Below are 17,293 nucleotides of genomic sequence, written 5' to 3' on the forward strand. Positions count from 1 at the left end.
GCGATGATCAATACCCCAAACCTGCGCCTACGCCTTCCCCAGCCCCTCCCCCACTGGCATGTGGTTGAACAATCAACAGGGTTAATTATGATTACTCGTATTATTTAGTTTTTTTTAATAGCCGTATATAAGAAAATGGGATTGTTGTATATATTACATCTTGAAAAATTATAAAAACACATTTTTGTTAATGAAAATAAAAAACAAGTAATTTTCCGAATGTATTCTAATGTATGTAATTATGCAAATCATGCATTTATGCTAATTGGGTGCTGCTTTGTTGTCTAGGGTTGTATTATCAATTATGATTCTCGCTTTAACTTTTACTTATTATGTTTTAGTGTTCATGTCAGGTCTCAAAATCCAGATCTTACCGCAGGAAACAGTTCTTATAATTACGATTATTTTGCATGAACTTAGGAAGGCACCACTCAGACTCTTCTGTGTTAAGCAACTTTAATATATCAAAAAAACACAACACTCTAATATGCTAACGCTTATGCTAGGAATGTAAATACAGTACTCCTGGAGATGTCTTCATTGATCCGTACATTTAACCCTCAATGGTTACGTTTGTTAAACTGGGTAACAGAACAATTGGCTAATTCCTCAGAGTAAAGTGAGCATATAAGGCGATAGGAAAAAGTCCTTAAAAGTTAATGAGACAATATTCATAGGACACAAATGAAGAAACATGTTACTAATGCAAAAGTAGACCTCAATGAAGTCATTTGTAAGATTTTGCAATTAACAAAATGTCTTGGAAGAATGGTGTGCGGCAGTGTGTCTGCTTGTCAAGCATTGGCTAAGGCTTCAATAAATTCGCGGGCAAGATTTTGTGATTAAATAATTTTTGAACACAGAAGTATCCCTTTGAGTGTGTAGATTCGTAACGGAGATGTTTATAAATGTTTAGTTTCATCAATTAATAATTTTGGTACAATTAGGCAATTAACAAAAAGAATGCCTAAAATACTTCTAAACGACCGTATCTACGTAACTCAATGGGCAGCAATGCTTTTCACGATCAGCTAATAGTTAACACACCAGCTTAGGATGGCCACCCTTTTCGAAAGACAAAGAAAACTTTGAAGTCATCTTATTAGTCCCGATATGTGTGTTATGTGTGTTATGTGTGTTATGTGTGTTATGTGTGTTATGTGTGTGTGGGTGTTATGTGTGTTATGTGTGTTATGTGTGTTATGTGTGTGTGGGTGTTATGTGTGTGTGGGTGTTATGTGTGTTATGTGTGTTATGTGTGTTATGTGTGTTATGTGTGTTATGTGTGTTATGTGTGTGTGGGTGTTATGTGTGTTATGTGTGTTATGTGTGTTATGTGTGTGTGGGTGTTATGTGTGTTATGTGTGTTATGTGTGTTATGTGTGTTATGTGTGTGTGGGTGTTATGTGTGTTATGTGTGTTATGTGTGTTATGTGTGTGTGGGTGTTATGTGTGTTATGTGTGTTATGTGTGTTATGTGTGTGTGTGGGTGTTATGTGTGTTATGTGTGTGTGGGTGTTATGTGTGTTATGTGTGTGTGGGTGTTATGTGTGTTATGTGTGGTATGTGTGTTATGTGTGTGTGGGTGTTATGTGTGTTATGTGTGTTATGTGTGTTATGTGTGTGTGGGTGTTATGTGTGTTATGTGTGTTATGTGTGTTATGTGTGTGTGGGTGTTATGTGTGTTATGTGTGTTATGTGTGTTATGTGTGTGTGGGTGTTATGTGTGTTATGTGTGGTGTGGGTGTTATGTGTGTTATGTGTGTTATGTGTGTGTGGGTGTTTGGTTACCTTGCTCAACTCTTTGAGTTAAGCAGACGCCGCTTTACTGAAAGAACCAAAGAGTAATAATAAAAAAAAATATATGAGGCGAAAAAGGGTAAAATAAATAAGTAATAATAAAAGCCACTCAGGTAAATTGCAGTCTGGTTCTTAATCTGAGAGTGTACTGGCAGTCTATAATGTCGATTTATTCTTGTCGCTACGAATCGAACTTTGACCGTTGTTAAAAATGAAACTCCAGTTGCAATAATGTCCGTTTGCCCTGTGGCTCTCGCCGTCCGTGGATAATCGACTGGGGTGGTGTAAAGTCTGTATCAGCGAGTTTCGATGTGAAACCAGGCTGTTTCTCCAGATGCCAGTGGGTCTGGAGGATTTGTTTGGGAAACTGTCCAGAACGTGCGTGGAGACCGTGTCTTATGGTCCTTTGCCCCGTGGAGATTCCCAGATTGTCACTAACCTCCCTTTGCCCCGGGGTTTTATTACATTTTCTGGCTTATCTCCAGCTGCCTTCTTGTGTGGCTTGTGAGAGGCAGTGGGGTGAGGTGTGAGTAAGTTTTGTATCACTTTTTTTTGCTACACCCTGTTTGATTATTAAAAACAAATTGGCAGAATTATTCTTAATATAATTTTTTGAAAAAAGGCCTATACTGTATATTTAAACTCAACACGAACCCGTCTGCTAGTCGACATAATTTTACGGATGGCAAAATCGCAACTACATTAACCATAATAACGTAACGTTTCCAGAGCAATTGAATGAGTGCATGAAGGAGGAACAAGGGTACACATTAGTGTGCGATATCCCAGCTACACATGATGCACACTACATTGGTACCATCAGCAGTTATCAGCGCAGGCACTGTTCAACCCAGCTAGACAGTTAATTACTACAATTTTCAGATATATATTTTAAGTCAAACAACTGGCAATGTTTCCATGGGTGGAACGGAGCTGAACATCGTTGATGGTGGCTTTGCTCAATATCCGTTCACTAACTAGCAAGGCCGTACCACTCAATGTCTGTTCATTGGACAGCAAGGCCTTACTTCACAATGTCGGGTCACTAGCTAGCAAAGTCTTACTACTCCATATCTGTTCATTGGACAGCAAGGTCTGATTACTCAATGTCCGTCCAAAAGTAAGCAAGGTCTTCCTACTCAATACCCATTCACAGGATGGCAAAGCCTTACTACTCAATGTCCATTCACTAGCTAGCAAGGCCTTACTATTAACATCTCACCATGGTGGTGATGCATTACTACTAGATCTTAAATAACTCACAAGGTATACAGAAAGTTATGGGTTCGATCTTAACCCTTACGCCCATATATTTAGTGTTTCCGTATCTCTCTTCCGATCGTCGTGTGGATTTTTCGACACTGTCCTCTGTTTTTTTTCTTCCACATTTAGAAACATGCTTTAGAGAATTTGGCTGCGATACATTTCCATGTGATTAACCACTTAATTGAGCTATCATTTGTGGCCTGGCTGCTTCTGAATAAGAGTTAAATTGCTCAGTGGACCTTACCTCTTTATAGTTAATTCATAATTGTATGTCAATCACTCGACAGCAATGCCTTAACACGCAATATCCGTCCACTAATCAGCAAGGCCTTACTAATCAATTAATTGTTGCTCGACCACAGGTTGTGAGCTGCTCTGCCTGACTGAATCATCACATAATAGGAAGACTGCTTCCTGCTGAACCAAGTAGTCGGATCTTGTTATGCAAGAGTTGAAAAGGCGCGTTTTCTGGTTGAGGTGGCTACTTTTCTATAATCCATCGTCTTGATTTAAACCTAACCCCTTCACATGATTCGGCCCTTAAATCAAGGTGCATTGCGATTCATCAGTATTTTAATGTATACCCCCCCCCCCGCCCCCCGAAATAAAATTCCATATTTTACATTTTACAGAGCATTTCCAATTTATTTTAATTTTCATATCCTACTTACAATCGAATTTAATTCATAAGTGATTTTCGTATTCATGTTGGCTCTACGAACTGTATCTTTGTGAAGGAATGTAGCCCTTTTAGATTTTGTTGGTTTTTCCCAACATGTAAATCTTTATGACACCCTTAATCTAATTATAAAGTCTAGCTTGCCTATATGCCATTCTTTTTAAACTTTATTCGCCATCTTCCTCGACCGGAATCAAACTCTCCATCAAATACAGGAACTTCAAATATTGATATTCAAACTAACTTTCTCAGTCAATTTCCTTATCCTCAAACTTTCACTTTCTTTCCGTGGAGGACAACACATTCTAACCATCTGAACTCTTCGGTATAATTTAAAACATGTCTCATCTCCGAAAAGCGGTGATCTCCCTGGGGTTACTGACGATCTGCACTCCATAAAAAATGTGGACGTTAGCTTAAGCGTAGATGGAGGGATATAGATTTGGAGATTCATTTTGCGATCTTATAATATTCTTATTCTATCATTGTAATGAGAGGGGGAACTGCTCTTGAGACATTACATTTTTACGGCTAATGTAGTTATGATTGGCCTTCTACTGTCACATTATTTCGATTAACAGATGGACTGGTGGTGAGTCAAAGCCTTATCTAGTTTTCTAATACAGGTCAAAACTGAAAAAAAACGATATTCGTGATCAATACTTATGGCTGTGAGGGCTTGAAACTTAGGGGTTAAATATCCCCTCCTTGACTATATGAGCCGCCTTCTTCCAGTTCATCATATTGTGCTACCAAATATGCACACTCATAATTGTTCCAATTAATCTCGTCAGTGTAGCACCAATTGTTCGAATAATCATGCTTCCCGCAATATGAATTTGGTGCACAGCAGTAATTCCAGTTGTTTTCACTGTCTGTGTAACACCATACATATGACTGACCGTAGTAGCCACAGGGGAAATTATTTCGGCATGGGATACCGCTTACAGTCACCATTGAATATTTTCCAGAGCATGCATTAACATAATCTCCTGATTGGCAAAAGCTAGTTTCAATGTCGGGAAGTCGTCGTTGAGCTGGTGGAATTAACGCTGAAAATGATGGCACATATGTTTCGAGATTTTTGAATGTGATCATTTTTATAATTTCATCCCTGACTTTAACATTACCATCACATTTACCAGCAAAGAGCTCAAGGTTGTTGTAGGAATAAAACAACTTCAACTTGTTTTCAAGATCTTCAATTGTTGATGGTCGGATTTCAATACCGGGTACATTTTTCCCAAAGTATCCAAAACTAAACTTTTTATCGCTGTGAAAGTGGTCACAGCAAACTGCAGTCCATAAATATAATGGAACAGATATTCTGTGAAAGGTTCTGGTTTCATCATCAAGCTGGTCATCTGGTGATATAGGGATTGTGAAGTTGGAAGGAACAGCACCAGTAATTAAATAAGCTTTCGATGGTGACGGACACTTCTTTTGTAAGATGCGTTTAGTATGTTTCTCGTAGTTGTACCAATTTATTCTGTTAAAGCATGAGTCCAATGGGACGGCATTTGTCAAGGTGAACGTGGCCGTCCTGCCTTCATTGCACTGATACAAGTTCGGGTTGAGATGTCCGCGGTCGTAGGCCGTGTTTTTGTAGTCACCATCCACCGCCTGCTTAACCTCGACACCTCTGTAATGCCAGAAGTTTGGAGGTGCCATGTTCGCACCGTAATATGCTCTGATCAACTGAAATGAGAAATTCACAACAACACATGTCTATGTTAGTCGCTAAAATATTTATTTTTTGTTATTTATATTAATATATTCACCTTACCACTGCTGAATTAAGGCCATAATTTATTGCTCCAAACACGTGAAGGAGGCCGCAGTTTAGCTATCAAATATAGGAGTGTGCGACAGTGTTTTGTCCCATTTACTCGGAGGCATCAGCCATCCCAGTTCCCTTTGGCGACCTCACACGCCAGTTACCTTCTCATGCCCAAGCCTCAGCAATAGCCATCCATCTGCAAGAGCCGTGTGGTACACGTGGTGGTCACCCCTGGGTGGGTGAGTAGGTGAGTGACTGAGTGGGTGAGTGCGAGAATGGGTGAGTAAAAAAGGTGTCAGTTTTGTTGCCAGATTGAAGGGTAAAAAAACAATTATCATATTTTTACTGGCAAATGAGGTTCCCATGGTGAATGGATGAGTGGTTGGGTGAGTTAATAAGTAGGCAGGTGAGCGGGTGAGTATGTGGGTAAGCTAGTGAGTGAATGGGTGTGGGTGGAGAGGTGAATGTCTTTGTGTGAGATTCATCATTCATCTGCTGTAGCCATGCAGCACACGTATTGGTGTCCTCCTCGGACTCCTCCACCCGTGTTACACAGAGAACCTGGTAGGCATGGTCCACCACTGGGAACCGTGCCACGTGCCCAACAAAGCTCCTTCATCAGTCCAGGTCGTCAGTCCCATCTCAGATTCCATGAATTAATTTTGGTTTGGCAAGAACTCATCAAATATTTTAGCACAATTCTGTTTGATTAATTCAGACTTGATATTTAGCAATACGTATTATTTGGTTTTGGAAATCTAAACACCTGTATTATTGCTAGAAAGGGCCTTTTAATTGTTTACTTCATCTTGATACTGCCAAAAAGGGTCCCATAAATAGAGCACAGACCACCAAAAACGTCAGAGAACACCGTGTCCTCCCACACGTTGCTGTTCTGCTCAAAGCTGCCAATGGACACGCTCACCAATCAAGCTGTTCTGTAAACTATTCACCATCACCTCGAGTCAGCCACTGCAAGCAACAGACCTAAAGAGGCCTTTCGCTGTTGCTGAAGTGGAAGTGGTCCGCAGGGTCACAAAATCCAACAAGGTGTAATGCGGGCGTAAACGACCTCCCGGAAGTGACGTCATGGGGGGAGGAGTTACGTCACGTGGGGGAGAGGGTTCAGGTCTATAAGGGGGGGAACCGGAAGCAGTAGAGGAGTGATCGGAGACTGGGAAAGTGTGAGGCCACGCAGGGCGAAGGGTGAGAGAGGGAGTGGCGAGATCGCCACACACACGGGCCACGAGGATCGGCACCGTCGGCCAACGATGACCGACCCCGGGGCAGCAGGAGCAGCGAGGAGGCTGCAGAGAGAGCAGCGGGTCTGCAAGAGAGGAGTTGGGCAGCGGGGGTCTGCGCGACGAGACAGCAGCGGTTCTGCTAGGAGGGAGTTGGGCTACGTGAGCGACAGCAGCCTGGGGCTGCAGAGCGAAGAGTATATAGGGGAGTGCCGTGAGGGAAAAGAGATCGAACCCAAATAAAGGACACAGGACAGAGAGAAGCGTCCGAGTCTTTTATTACAAAGGTAATGGGATATACGATGTATGTTTGCTGAACTTTTTTTAGCACTGTACGTAGCCAACCGTGCTAATCGGAGGTGTGGGATGGCCTGTGTCCTGAGTTTCTAAAAAAAGTTGGGACTACATGGAGAACAATGGCTTGAAAAGTATTCACCATCACGCACAGGACTGGCAATTTCCCAGAAGCATGGAAGCCAAATCCAATGTCATCGCCATCTTGACAAAATCCCTCTTGCCTTCCACCTCCAGGCTGATATAAAGTGTACTGCTTGACAGACTTTCCCCCATTATCAACTCTCAACTGCCTCCAAAACGAGTCAAGGGATGCCAAACCGGTCGTAATTGCTGCTAATTCCTTCACCACCCTCAGAGAAGCTAGTTTCAAGCGTCGACAGCAACCTGGCACAACAAGGATTGACCTCAGCTGCTGAAGCTGGCCAACACCATCAGATGCCATGCTACTGTGAACTTAATCGACGCGATGCTCAGCAACCATTCTTTCAGGGCGAACACCTTGCTGTTAGCAAAGCCACATGAGAATGATTAACAATGGTCTCTTTCAAGGCTCAGTACTAGCACTGTCACTATTTAACATCTATACATAAGTGACCTGCCAATCACATCATCTCGCAAGTGCATATATACGAATGACCTAGCCCCGACATTGATATCTAGCTCTTAACCATATTGCTCATGTATATTCGAACAAGAAGATCCTTAGCACTCAATCAAACATCTGTTATGTCTAAGGTGGGTAGTTTAATAATCCGTTTTATAATCATGGCCCTTATTCTCGTCTCAGCAAAAGTTGAGTTCGGTTTGTTAATATTCTTGCAAGGTGAAGGAGTTACCATAGCATTTGAAATCAGGCGCAGGAATAGTAAGATATGTTTAAAGTAGTGAAGATTTTGATGTAGAGTGTGGTGGGTTATATAAGCAAAGTATGGTAACTTTGAAAGGAAGAGATGAGAAGGTAAAATGCTTTGATATGTGCTGTTATAGTACGGAGAGAGAAAGTTGATGTGTAAGAAGGAGAAAGGAAGAGTGGTTGAGATAATTTGGAAATAAGCTGAAATTATTTCAGGAATTGATAAGAAGAATGTAGGGTATGTGTTGGGAGGTTTGGTAGGGGAATTAATGAAGGTGATTTTGCAGGGGAATAATATGGAGGGGAAGAGGGCAAAGTAGGAAACAACGGCTTGGATGGTGGGAAAATGTGAGGGGATGGATGCGTGTTACAATGAAGATGTGGAGGATAGAAAAAGGTTGAAGACATCAACCCTCAGTTAGAAGGATGATTCTATTAAGAGGGAAGTGACACTCGTGTACCCAGTGTAACAGTAGGCTACTTATCACGTAAGATACTTCCTCGTGAGATTGTTATGATTGAGTATAATGTTTATTTACAACATAACATGTGTATGACCAAAGATTATGAGGAACCAGAACGAGACGCTGGTAGTGTTTGAATCATCGTTTGATGCCTGTTTGACGCGTTTTTACTTTCTCTTTATTCTCCCGTATTGGAACGAAACACGAGCACTCGGTTGTATTCTCATCTATGAACTATTTCTGAATGCAAATGCATGTTACCTGTGGCTCAATGAACCATGCGTTCCGTCTTTTCGGAGCTGTGTCGCATTTTTGATCGTTGAAGACGTATGCAGAGTAGATCGGGATCCGTTTTTCATGGTCGTAGAGGGTAGCAAATCGGTTGACGTCCTTGTAGATCTGGCAGATCTTATCGCATGAGTTGCAGTCTCGCATTTGTGGCTGAGTGCTCTTGTAAAAAAAGCTGCCACACCAGTTGTTGTCAAAATCGGCGACAACTTTTGCTCCGGCAAGTGACAGCAGCGGAGCCAAACGTGTGAGCAGATGCAGGAGTGCCGCCATTTATCTTCAAGCTTCGGTGTTCCTGTAAAAATAGGTAACATACAAAAACATGATTCATATTTCAATCTGACCCCTTGACTACACACTGCTACATGAAATTTTCTCAATAGGCTTGTAGCTTACTCTTTGGTTCTTTTTCAAAAAGCACGTAGGTAGAAAAATACAATAAATATAATAAATCACGACGTTTCGATCGCAAACACAAGCGATCGTCCTCAATCGAAACAAAAATTCAGCAGTAGAACTGCTGAACAACATAGCGAGAGAGCTGCTACAACAAGGGGTTATATATGTTTGAGGGGTGGTGTAACCCAAGGGCAAGCATGCGGGGTCTGAGCTAGAACGGAGTCCCATCCCTACACGCAAGCATATCAGTTGTGTTAATGGGGGAGATTATGGAGAGAGATTAGAATGTCAAAGTACATGAACTTCCGTTGCCGCATAGGAGCACCGCTGCAGCACATGCGCACAGCAGTGTATCGTGCGCTTCCAGATGCACTTCTGCGACTAATTGGAACATTCTCCCTTCGGATATCAGGAAACAACTGGAGCTGTGTACTTTTAAATCTAGAATGAAAACTAATTTCTTTAGAACTGCTATATGTGTTTAGTTTGTTGTCCTACCCCCACACCTCCGATTAGCACGGTTGGCTACATACGGTGCGAAATAAGTTCAACATACATACGTACATGGGAGTTTCCTCATCATACTTCGCCATGCTGGTCCTACTGGTCCAAATTCAAAGTATAGCCACTGGACATACAATGCCTTAAACGGTGCTGAGAGGGGGCTCCATGATGGCGAAGTGTTAACTACCTCGCCTGGTAGGTTCGATTCCAACTCTGTAACGCCTCTATATTTTAGGCTTGCATGTTTCTCTCCACGTGGTAGCATCAAATTTATCCGGGTCCTCTGGTCCCCCCCACACATTTGTAATCAACATGCGTTTAGAGTATTTGTCTGTAATAAATTTCCATGTGATAAGCCACTTTGTTGAGCTATAATTTGCGTTAGCCAGGTCGCTTCTAAAAAAATATACATAGCTCAGTGCGCCTTACCTGGTAAAATAATTTTGTTTGTTAAAGTAGTTTAGTTTGAATGGCCTCATACCGCTTAACATTGAATAGATTAAACACCTGTACACATCGCTGATCTACATCTGCTCCACGTGCCGAGAAAATTCGACCCTGCGGTGATGGAGCCTTTTGCATGGGCTGCACCAAGACTATGAAATGCCCTGTCCACTCGTGGTTAGACAGGCGAATTAAATCCCCCTCTGTTTAGGTCGTCTCTACAAGCTCAGCTATTTTGCCTGGCCTACACTTCCCATGTATGTCCAGGGGACTCAGGACTACATTGTAGTATTGTGTTTATATTTTCTCACTTTGTGCATGGCGAACTGAGATCCCTGGATGATTTTTATCTTATAAATGTAAATTTTTATCATTAGATTTACTAATGTCGATATAATCTGTGATTTGGAAGAGGACACCGTTGCCAAGGAAAGGGTAACGATTTTTACATTAAAGCCAAATGTAGCGGCTCAACTTCGGAGCATGATGTCGGTTACACATGGGTACATCTAGATCTTAGCATTTGAATGTGAAGCAGACTGCACATGTTTAATCCACAATGCAAAAGCTTTGTTCACAATGCAACTTGCTGTAACAAACACGACTATTTGGCAATGTCATTGGACGAAATTAATATAATTTTTTAAATGATTATGAATATGCAATTAAGGCATAATTTTACAGTGAATGATGATTCATTCTAGATTTGAAGTTTTATGACAAACACCACATTATCCGCAAAGCTGTTTCTCCAACCATGGAGAAACAACTCCCTGAGACGCCGATCAAAACCATCACGTTACCATACATAGCAGGCGTTACCAAAAGATTTCCAAAATCTTAAACAAACACGAGATCCAGGTCCATATCAGTACAGTACACAAAATTCGTGATCTAATCCCATCTGTGAAGGATGTCATTCCTGACATGCAATATCCTGGAGTTTACAAACTAAGTTGCACCTTTGGTGATTGTTTCATTGGTGAAACGAAACGACATGTCTCGGACCGTGTTCGCGAGCACAAGGCAGATCTGAAACACGGCAGGACTAATACCTCCGCCGTGGCTGACAATTGCTATAACGCTGTGGGTTCTCATGATATTGTTTTCTCTGAGACCAAGGTGCTTTGCAAGCTGTCTGGCTACCATCAAAGATGTATTCATGAAGCAATCCAGATATATAAACATAGATAACTTCAACCGAGAAGATGGATACAAATTGAGCAATCATTGGAAATATGTTATTAACCAAGTAAAATGTAACGGTTCATTGTTGTTCCATCTTATTACCGGGTTACTAGTCTATTTCACCGAGTTAATTACATCCTTAACGTTCAGCAGTGCAGCTATTTTGTTTTGAGCTCCAGCATCTGTCTTGACGGCAATCGTGTCGCCGTGTTGCTCTCCTCTCCGCACCTGACACCGCGCCAGGTTACTTACAGCCCCCCCCCCCCCTGCCCAGTCTCATGTTCCCAGTCATTATCGCACACGCAACGCTCCCCCTCTCATTTCCCCCCCCTCACCGCCCTCTCTGACTTATAACAGGACCCTGCGGGGTGGGCTGGTAGGAACGAATAACCAAAGAATAATAATGTATTATTACACTTGTTTAGCCAGGAAAGGCCCACTGAGTCTAAAGGTTTTTGTAGGGTCCTGGCAAGTGTTTGCAGTAGGGGCGATGTTCCTACAGCGAATCGTACGATACGAAGGGAGAGGTTGAGGCCTAATTCTAGGCTTTAGGCCTAGCTGTAGGCTTGAGGCCGCCGTGAGTTAATTTTAAACTTAAATGTTTGTATTATTTATGTAAAAGCTTTAAATTTAAATGTTTCTATTTAAAAGCATCAGGGAATGTAACATTGTTAAACATTAATTCCCTTGCACACACGCGGGGGTACGATACGAAGGGAGAGTGATAGGCGTAGTTCGAGGCTTTAGGCCTAGCTGTAGGCGTTATGCCGCTGTGAGTTAATTTGTAATTGAAATGGTTTACTTATTTATGTAAAAGCTTTAAATGTAAATGTTTCTATTTAAAAACATGAGGGAATGTAACATTGTAAAACATTAACTCCCTTTCACACACGCGGGGGTACGATACGAAGGGATAGGTTGAGGCCTAGTTTTAGGCTTTAGGCCTAGCTGTAGGCTTTAGGCCGCCGTGAGTTAATTTTAAAAGTAAATGTTTTTATTATTTATGTAAAAGCTTTAAATTTAAATGTTTCTATTTAAAAGCATCAGGGAATGTAACATTGTTAAACATTAACTCCCTTGCACACATGCGGGGGTACGATACGAAGGGAGAGTGATAGGCGTAGTTCGAGGCTTTAGGCCTAGCTGTAGGCTTTATGGCGCTGTGAGTAAAATTGTATTTTTATTTAATTTTTTATTTTTATTTAATTAAAAGCAATCTCAGGGAATGATAAGGGAATGTCAGTAGGGGGCGATGTTGCTACACCTAATCGTACATCGGATGGACGGACGGACGGACGGACGATATAATCTGTTGTGGTCTGGTCCACTTCGTTCCTACCAGTATAAACCCTCTTAACTCCGGCATCTCTTCCATTTCAGTAACAAATTAATTCTTGCTGTGGTTGTCACACCTGATGACATATGCTTGTGTTGCAATCGAAACGTCGTGATTTATTTCTATTTGTTTTATTTTTATTTTATTTTTTCACCTACGTGACTTTATCGAAAGAACCAAAGAGTAATGATGATTCGAATAAGTGCCAATTATTCACATAAATGGTACTACAGTGCACGTATGCACGAAGTTGTATATAGAGTGCAAGTGCAACTGTCCTCCTATGAAAGACATTACACTGTATCTGTATGTATGTGGCACTTCGGGGGTGCGGGATATAATTGTAGTCCCATAGTATTGATACACAAGGGTAAAAGTATAACTTACTAATAATTAAATAATATCCCGTGATGTGAGCAATTCACAACTCTACTTTATTCTTATTTTATATATCCAGTGCATTACATAATGAATCGTTTCCTTCTGCTTTCAATTCTATTTACAGTACAGTTATTCTTTTATGAGGGAAAACGTTTCGCAGAACGCGTCCATTATGACAAGAAACGCGCACTCTTAGAACACGGAATGCGCACGTTATAACGTAGTACATGCCCATTCGAATGCGGTTATTGAGCACTCGATGACGAACTAATTTATTGAGCTGCATGGTTGAATAGTACGATACAGTACGCGTGAGGAAACATTACAATAATTCATATTCTTAGGTTTTTTCGGTGAAGTCACGTAGGTAAAAAATAAAAATAAAAATTAATAAAAGTAAAATAAAAAATCACGACGTTTCGGAGGCAACACTAGCTTCCGTCTTCAGGTGGAACCGTCACAGCCACGACAGCTGTATCAAGTAAATGAGAGACTACAAGAGATACCACTCCGTATATATAATGGTTGAGGGGGGAAGGGCCAGGAACGGCACACTTTTTATTAATATGGTAAGGTGAGGCTTAAGACTAAGAATAGACTGCATAACAAAAGACTGAGCCTTTGTTATGGAGAGGTGCGGTTTGTGACTAACGCCTAGCCTACATAACAAAAGTGTGAAAAAAAGAAAAACTAAACATGGTAAAACAAAACTGGCTGTCTATCAGTAACCTGTAATAGTTGTCTGTCAAATAAGATGGTCCAAATAAGTGTAGTTAAATATTTTTTTGCATGGTTAATCACATCTTTCCAATGATTACTCAGTTTGTAACCATCATCACGGTTGAAATTATGTCTGTGTTTGTATATTTGTATGGCTTCGTGTACAAACCTTTGATGGAAGCCAGGAGCACCTTTGTCTCGAAAAAGACAATTTCATGAGAGCCCACAGTCTATTCTTAGTCTTAAGCCTCACCTTACCATATTGATAAAAAGTGTGCCGTTCCTGGCCCTTCCCCCCTCAACCATTATATATACGGAGTGGTATCTCTTGTAATCTCTCATTTACTTGATACAGCTGTCGTGGCTGTGACGGTTCCACCTGAAGACGGAAGCTTGTGTTGCCTCCGAAACGTCGTGATTTTTTTAAATTTTATTTTACTTTTATTAATTTTAATTTTAATTTTTTACCTACGTGACTTTACCGAAAAAACCTAAGAATATGAATCCTTGCAGTCACGAAAGCTTAAAATCTAGAAACATTACAAGAAATGATACAGTTTTCCGCGACATAGCTTCATCTCAGCTATTTTTTCAGGATAGCTACAACGTGTGTTTACAGTGCAAACATGGTTCAGTCACCAGTAAGTCCTCGCTCCACACGGCTTTCACTTAACGCCAAACCTTTCAGGTACACATTTATCACGTTAAACGAGAGATGTATCTACTTTAAAATGACGAACAATTGGTACCTTATACTCTTTGGTTTTTTCGGTAATGTCACGTAGGTAAAACAATCAATACAATCAAATAAATGAAAACAACTGAATTAAATCACGAATTTTCGGAGGCAACACGAGCTTCCTTCACCTGATCACGACGTTTCAGAGGCAACACAAGCATCCTTCACCTGATGAAGGAAGCTTGATGAAGGAAGCTTGTGTTACCTCCGAAACGTCGTGATCAGGTGAAGGAAGCTTGTGTTGCCTCCGAAACGTCGTGATTTAATTTAGTTGTTTTCATTTATTTTATTATATTGATTGTTTTACCTACGTGACTTTACCGAAAACACCAAAGAGTATGAATTCTTGCAGTCGCGAAAGTTTTAAATCTAGAATTGGTACCTTCTAACAAAGTCACGATTCAACGTGTACAAGGTTAAAAACCTGGCAATCACATCATCACCCATGTTCATATATAGAGATAACGTAGTCATTTCTGCACAGAACATACACCTTTAGACCATTACTAATATCCGCTAACTTAAGGTTACTGGGGGCATATTTCTTTCACTTGAGCAAAGGTAGGAGAGAGCGTGAGGTGAGAGGGCAGAAGTAAGAGAGTGCGTGGAGGGGAATGGGGTGAAACGAGAGGGGAGAGGTAGAAGAATGTGTTGAGGGGAGTACAGCGAGATGAGTGGGGAGCGGTAGGAAATGTGAGGAGGGGAGTAACGTGAGATGAGATAGGAGAGGTAGGGCAGTTTGTGTAGTTGAGTAGAATGAGATGAGAAGGTAGAGGTAGGAGAGAGTGTGGAGGGGAGTAGAATGAGATGAGAGGGGAGAGGTAGAAAAATATGTGGAGGGGAGTAGAGTGAGATGAGGGGGGAGGTAGGGGAGTTTGTGGAGGGGCGTAGAATGAGATGAGCAGGTAGAGGTAGAAGATTGTGTGGATGGGAGTACAGTGAGATGAATGGGGAGAGGTGGGAGGATGTGTGGAGGGGAGTGGAGTGAGATCAGGGGGGGAGGTAATAGAACGTGTAGAGGGGAGTAGAATGAGATGAGAGGTAGGGGAGTTTGTGGAGAAATGTAGAGTGAGATGAGAGGGGAGAGGTAGGAACATTTGTTGAGGGGAGTAGAATGCAATGAGAGGGAAGAGGTTGGAGAGTGCGTGGGGGAGGGAAGTGTAGTGAAATGAGAGTGGAGGGGTAGGAGAGTGCATGGAGAAGGGGAGTCGAGTGAGATGAGAGGGGGAGACTTGCAAAGGGATGAGTCCATGGATGAACTTTGGCGACATGTGAGGATCTCACCTATCAGCAGTCGTGTGGGATCCGGGGCTTGTCTTCTGAAAGTGGCCAACTCCCAGAACGGCATTAAATACACAGTGAGCTCCTCCTCCAAACCGCACCATGAGGACACCGTCCAATGAGTTTCTGTCTGTTTGCGGTTCCATATGGCTTCATGTCCCGTTTTTAAATAATTGTAAATTGAGTTATAGTGTACATATGTATATTGAACTTCTTTCGCAACGTGCATAGCCAACCATGTCAATCGAAGAAACACATACTGAACACAAAAAGCAGTTAAACATTTTGACTTAAAACCTTCGTGACTGCAAGCATTAATCTTCTTTGGTTCTTTCAGTAAAGTCACGAAGATAGAAAAATAAAAGTAAATAAAATAAAAACTACGAAATTTTGATCACAACACAAGCGACCATGATCAGGAGCAAAAAGGGGACAAGAGATAGGAGAATCTGTGGAGGGGAGCACATTGAGATAAGAGAGGAGAGGTAGGAAAATGTGTGGAGGGGAGTAGAATAAGATGAGAGGGGAGAGGTAGGAAAGTTTTTCCTCCTCATGTCGATCGCGTCTGTTGTCATCAAAAGCGTTGTCGTTTATTTAATTTAATTTAATTTTTTTCTATCTACTTCACTTTACCGAAAGATCCAAAGAATAGCAGTTAAACATATGTATTAAGATTATTTCTGCAATCTCAGGTGATGGCCTGAGACGATCACAGGTGGTTATGTGGTGACACAACTACGGAGCAACACTTGCAACCATGTAGTGTCCTGGCGGGGGGTTGCCTGGCACATCGGGTTTTTAATCCGAAGGGCCCCTAGACGGAAAGTCCCACGGTTTCCCGGTGCCAAGAATTTGGCTGACCCCCGCAGGACAGGTTACATTGTGATGCCCCTAAAATTGATTTAAAATTGCATGGGCGCAGAAAGAAAAGGTCCCCTGGGCCAACCGCAATGAGTTACTCCAACATTAGGGGGAGGATAGAGGGCAGAATATTAGGCAGGAAAAGCGCAAGCGCCCTTCCAGATAATGGGCAACAAGGGACAATTGGTGGTCGGCGACCGCCGCCGGGGACTAGGATTAGGCCACGGTAGAGATGGTCGAGAGGGACGACGGCACAAGTAAGCGCACAATTGGCTGAGCGATACGACATCACCCTGGGCCTTGGAAGTTTTGAGAATGAAAAGAGTAGCCCAGGACAATTTTAAGTCTCGTTTTCAACCTCTGGGCCGCCAAGACCCACTCCCTGCCGTCCTGCCTCCTCGAACCGCTCGCAGCAACCATGTGATGCCAGTGAGTGCTGCTACGAGGCAGCGATAGGTAAAGTTTTCTCTCGTCCTCCTCCCTCCGACTCTCACAGCATCCATGCGATGCATTCATGCGATGCTGTGAGTACAGCTTCGCTGTACACGGTAGGACGTTTGAGTGACTGGGTTCGTAGGAAGAGCTAGGCTAAGCTCTTCTCGCTAAATATTCTTCCCCAGGTAGTGTGTATTTGCGTCATTGATAAACTTTAGTACAGAGTATCGGTGCGGTGTGATTTCTGTGTGGGTCGTAATCTGAGTGTATGTGTGATGCATGCATGTATTAAAACCATAAACGGCCGCCGACGCTCGTGCATCCATGCAGCCGTGCT

At 42.0% G+C, this 17,293-nt stretch overlaps 1 protein-coding gene across 1 annotated transcript; it reads right to left on the reverse strand.

Annotated features, from left to right (window-relative positions):
- Positions 1-439: 439 nt before the first annotated feature.
- Positions 440-15,727, reverse strand: LOC144737254 (endonuclease domain-containing 1 protein-like). The gene is made up of 3 exons (XM_078619975.1): positions 15,664-15,727; positions 8,642-8,963; positions 440-5,443 (listed from the first exon to the last, which is right to left on the reverse strand). The coding sequence occupies exons 2-3, from the start codon at positions 8,939-8,941 to the stop codon at positions 4,439-4,441; spliced, it is 1,305 nt and encodes a 434-aa protein (XP_078476101.1). The 5' UTR covers positions 8,942-8,963; positions 15,664-15,727; the 3' UTR covers positions 440-4,438.
- Between the last annotated feature and the right edge of the window lie 1,566 nt (positions 15,728-17,293).

The sequence above is a fragment of the Lampetra planeri genome, chromosome 66, assembly GCF_965212315.1.
Source record: "Lampetra planeri chromosome 66, kcLamPlan1.2.h2, whole genome shotgun sequence".
NCBI lineage: Eukaryota > Metazoa > Chordata > Hyperoartia > Petromyzontiformes > Petromyzontidae > Lampetra > Lampetra planeri.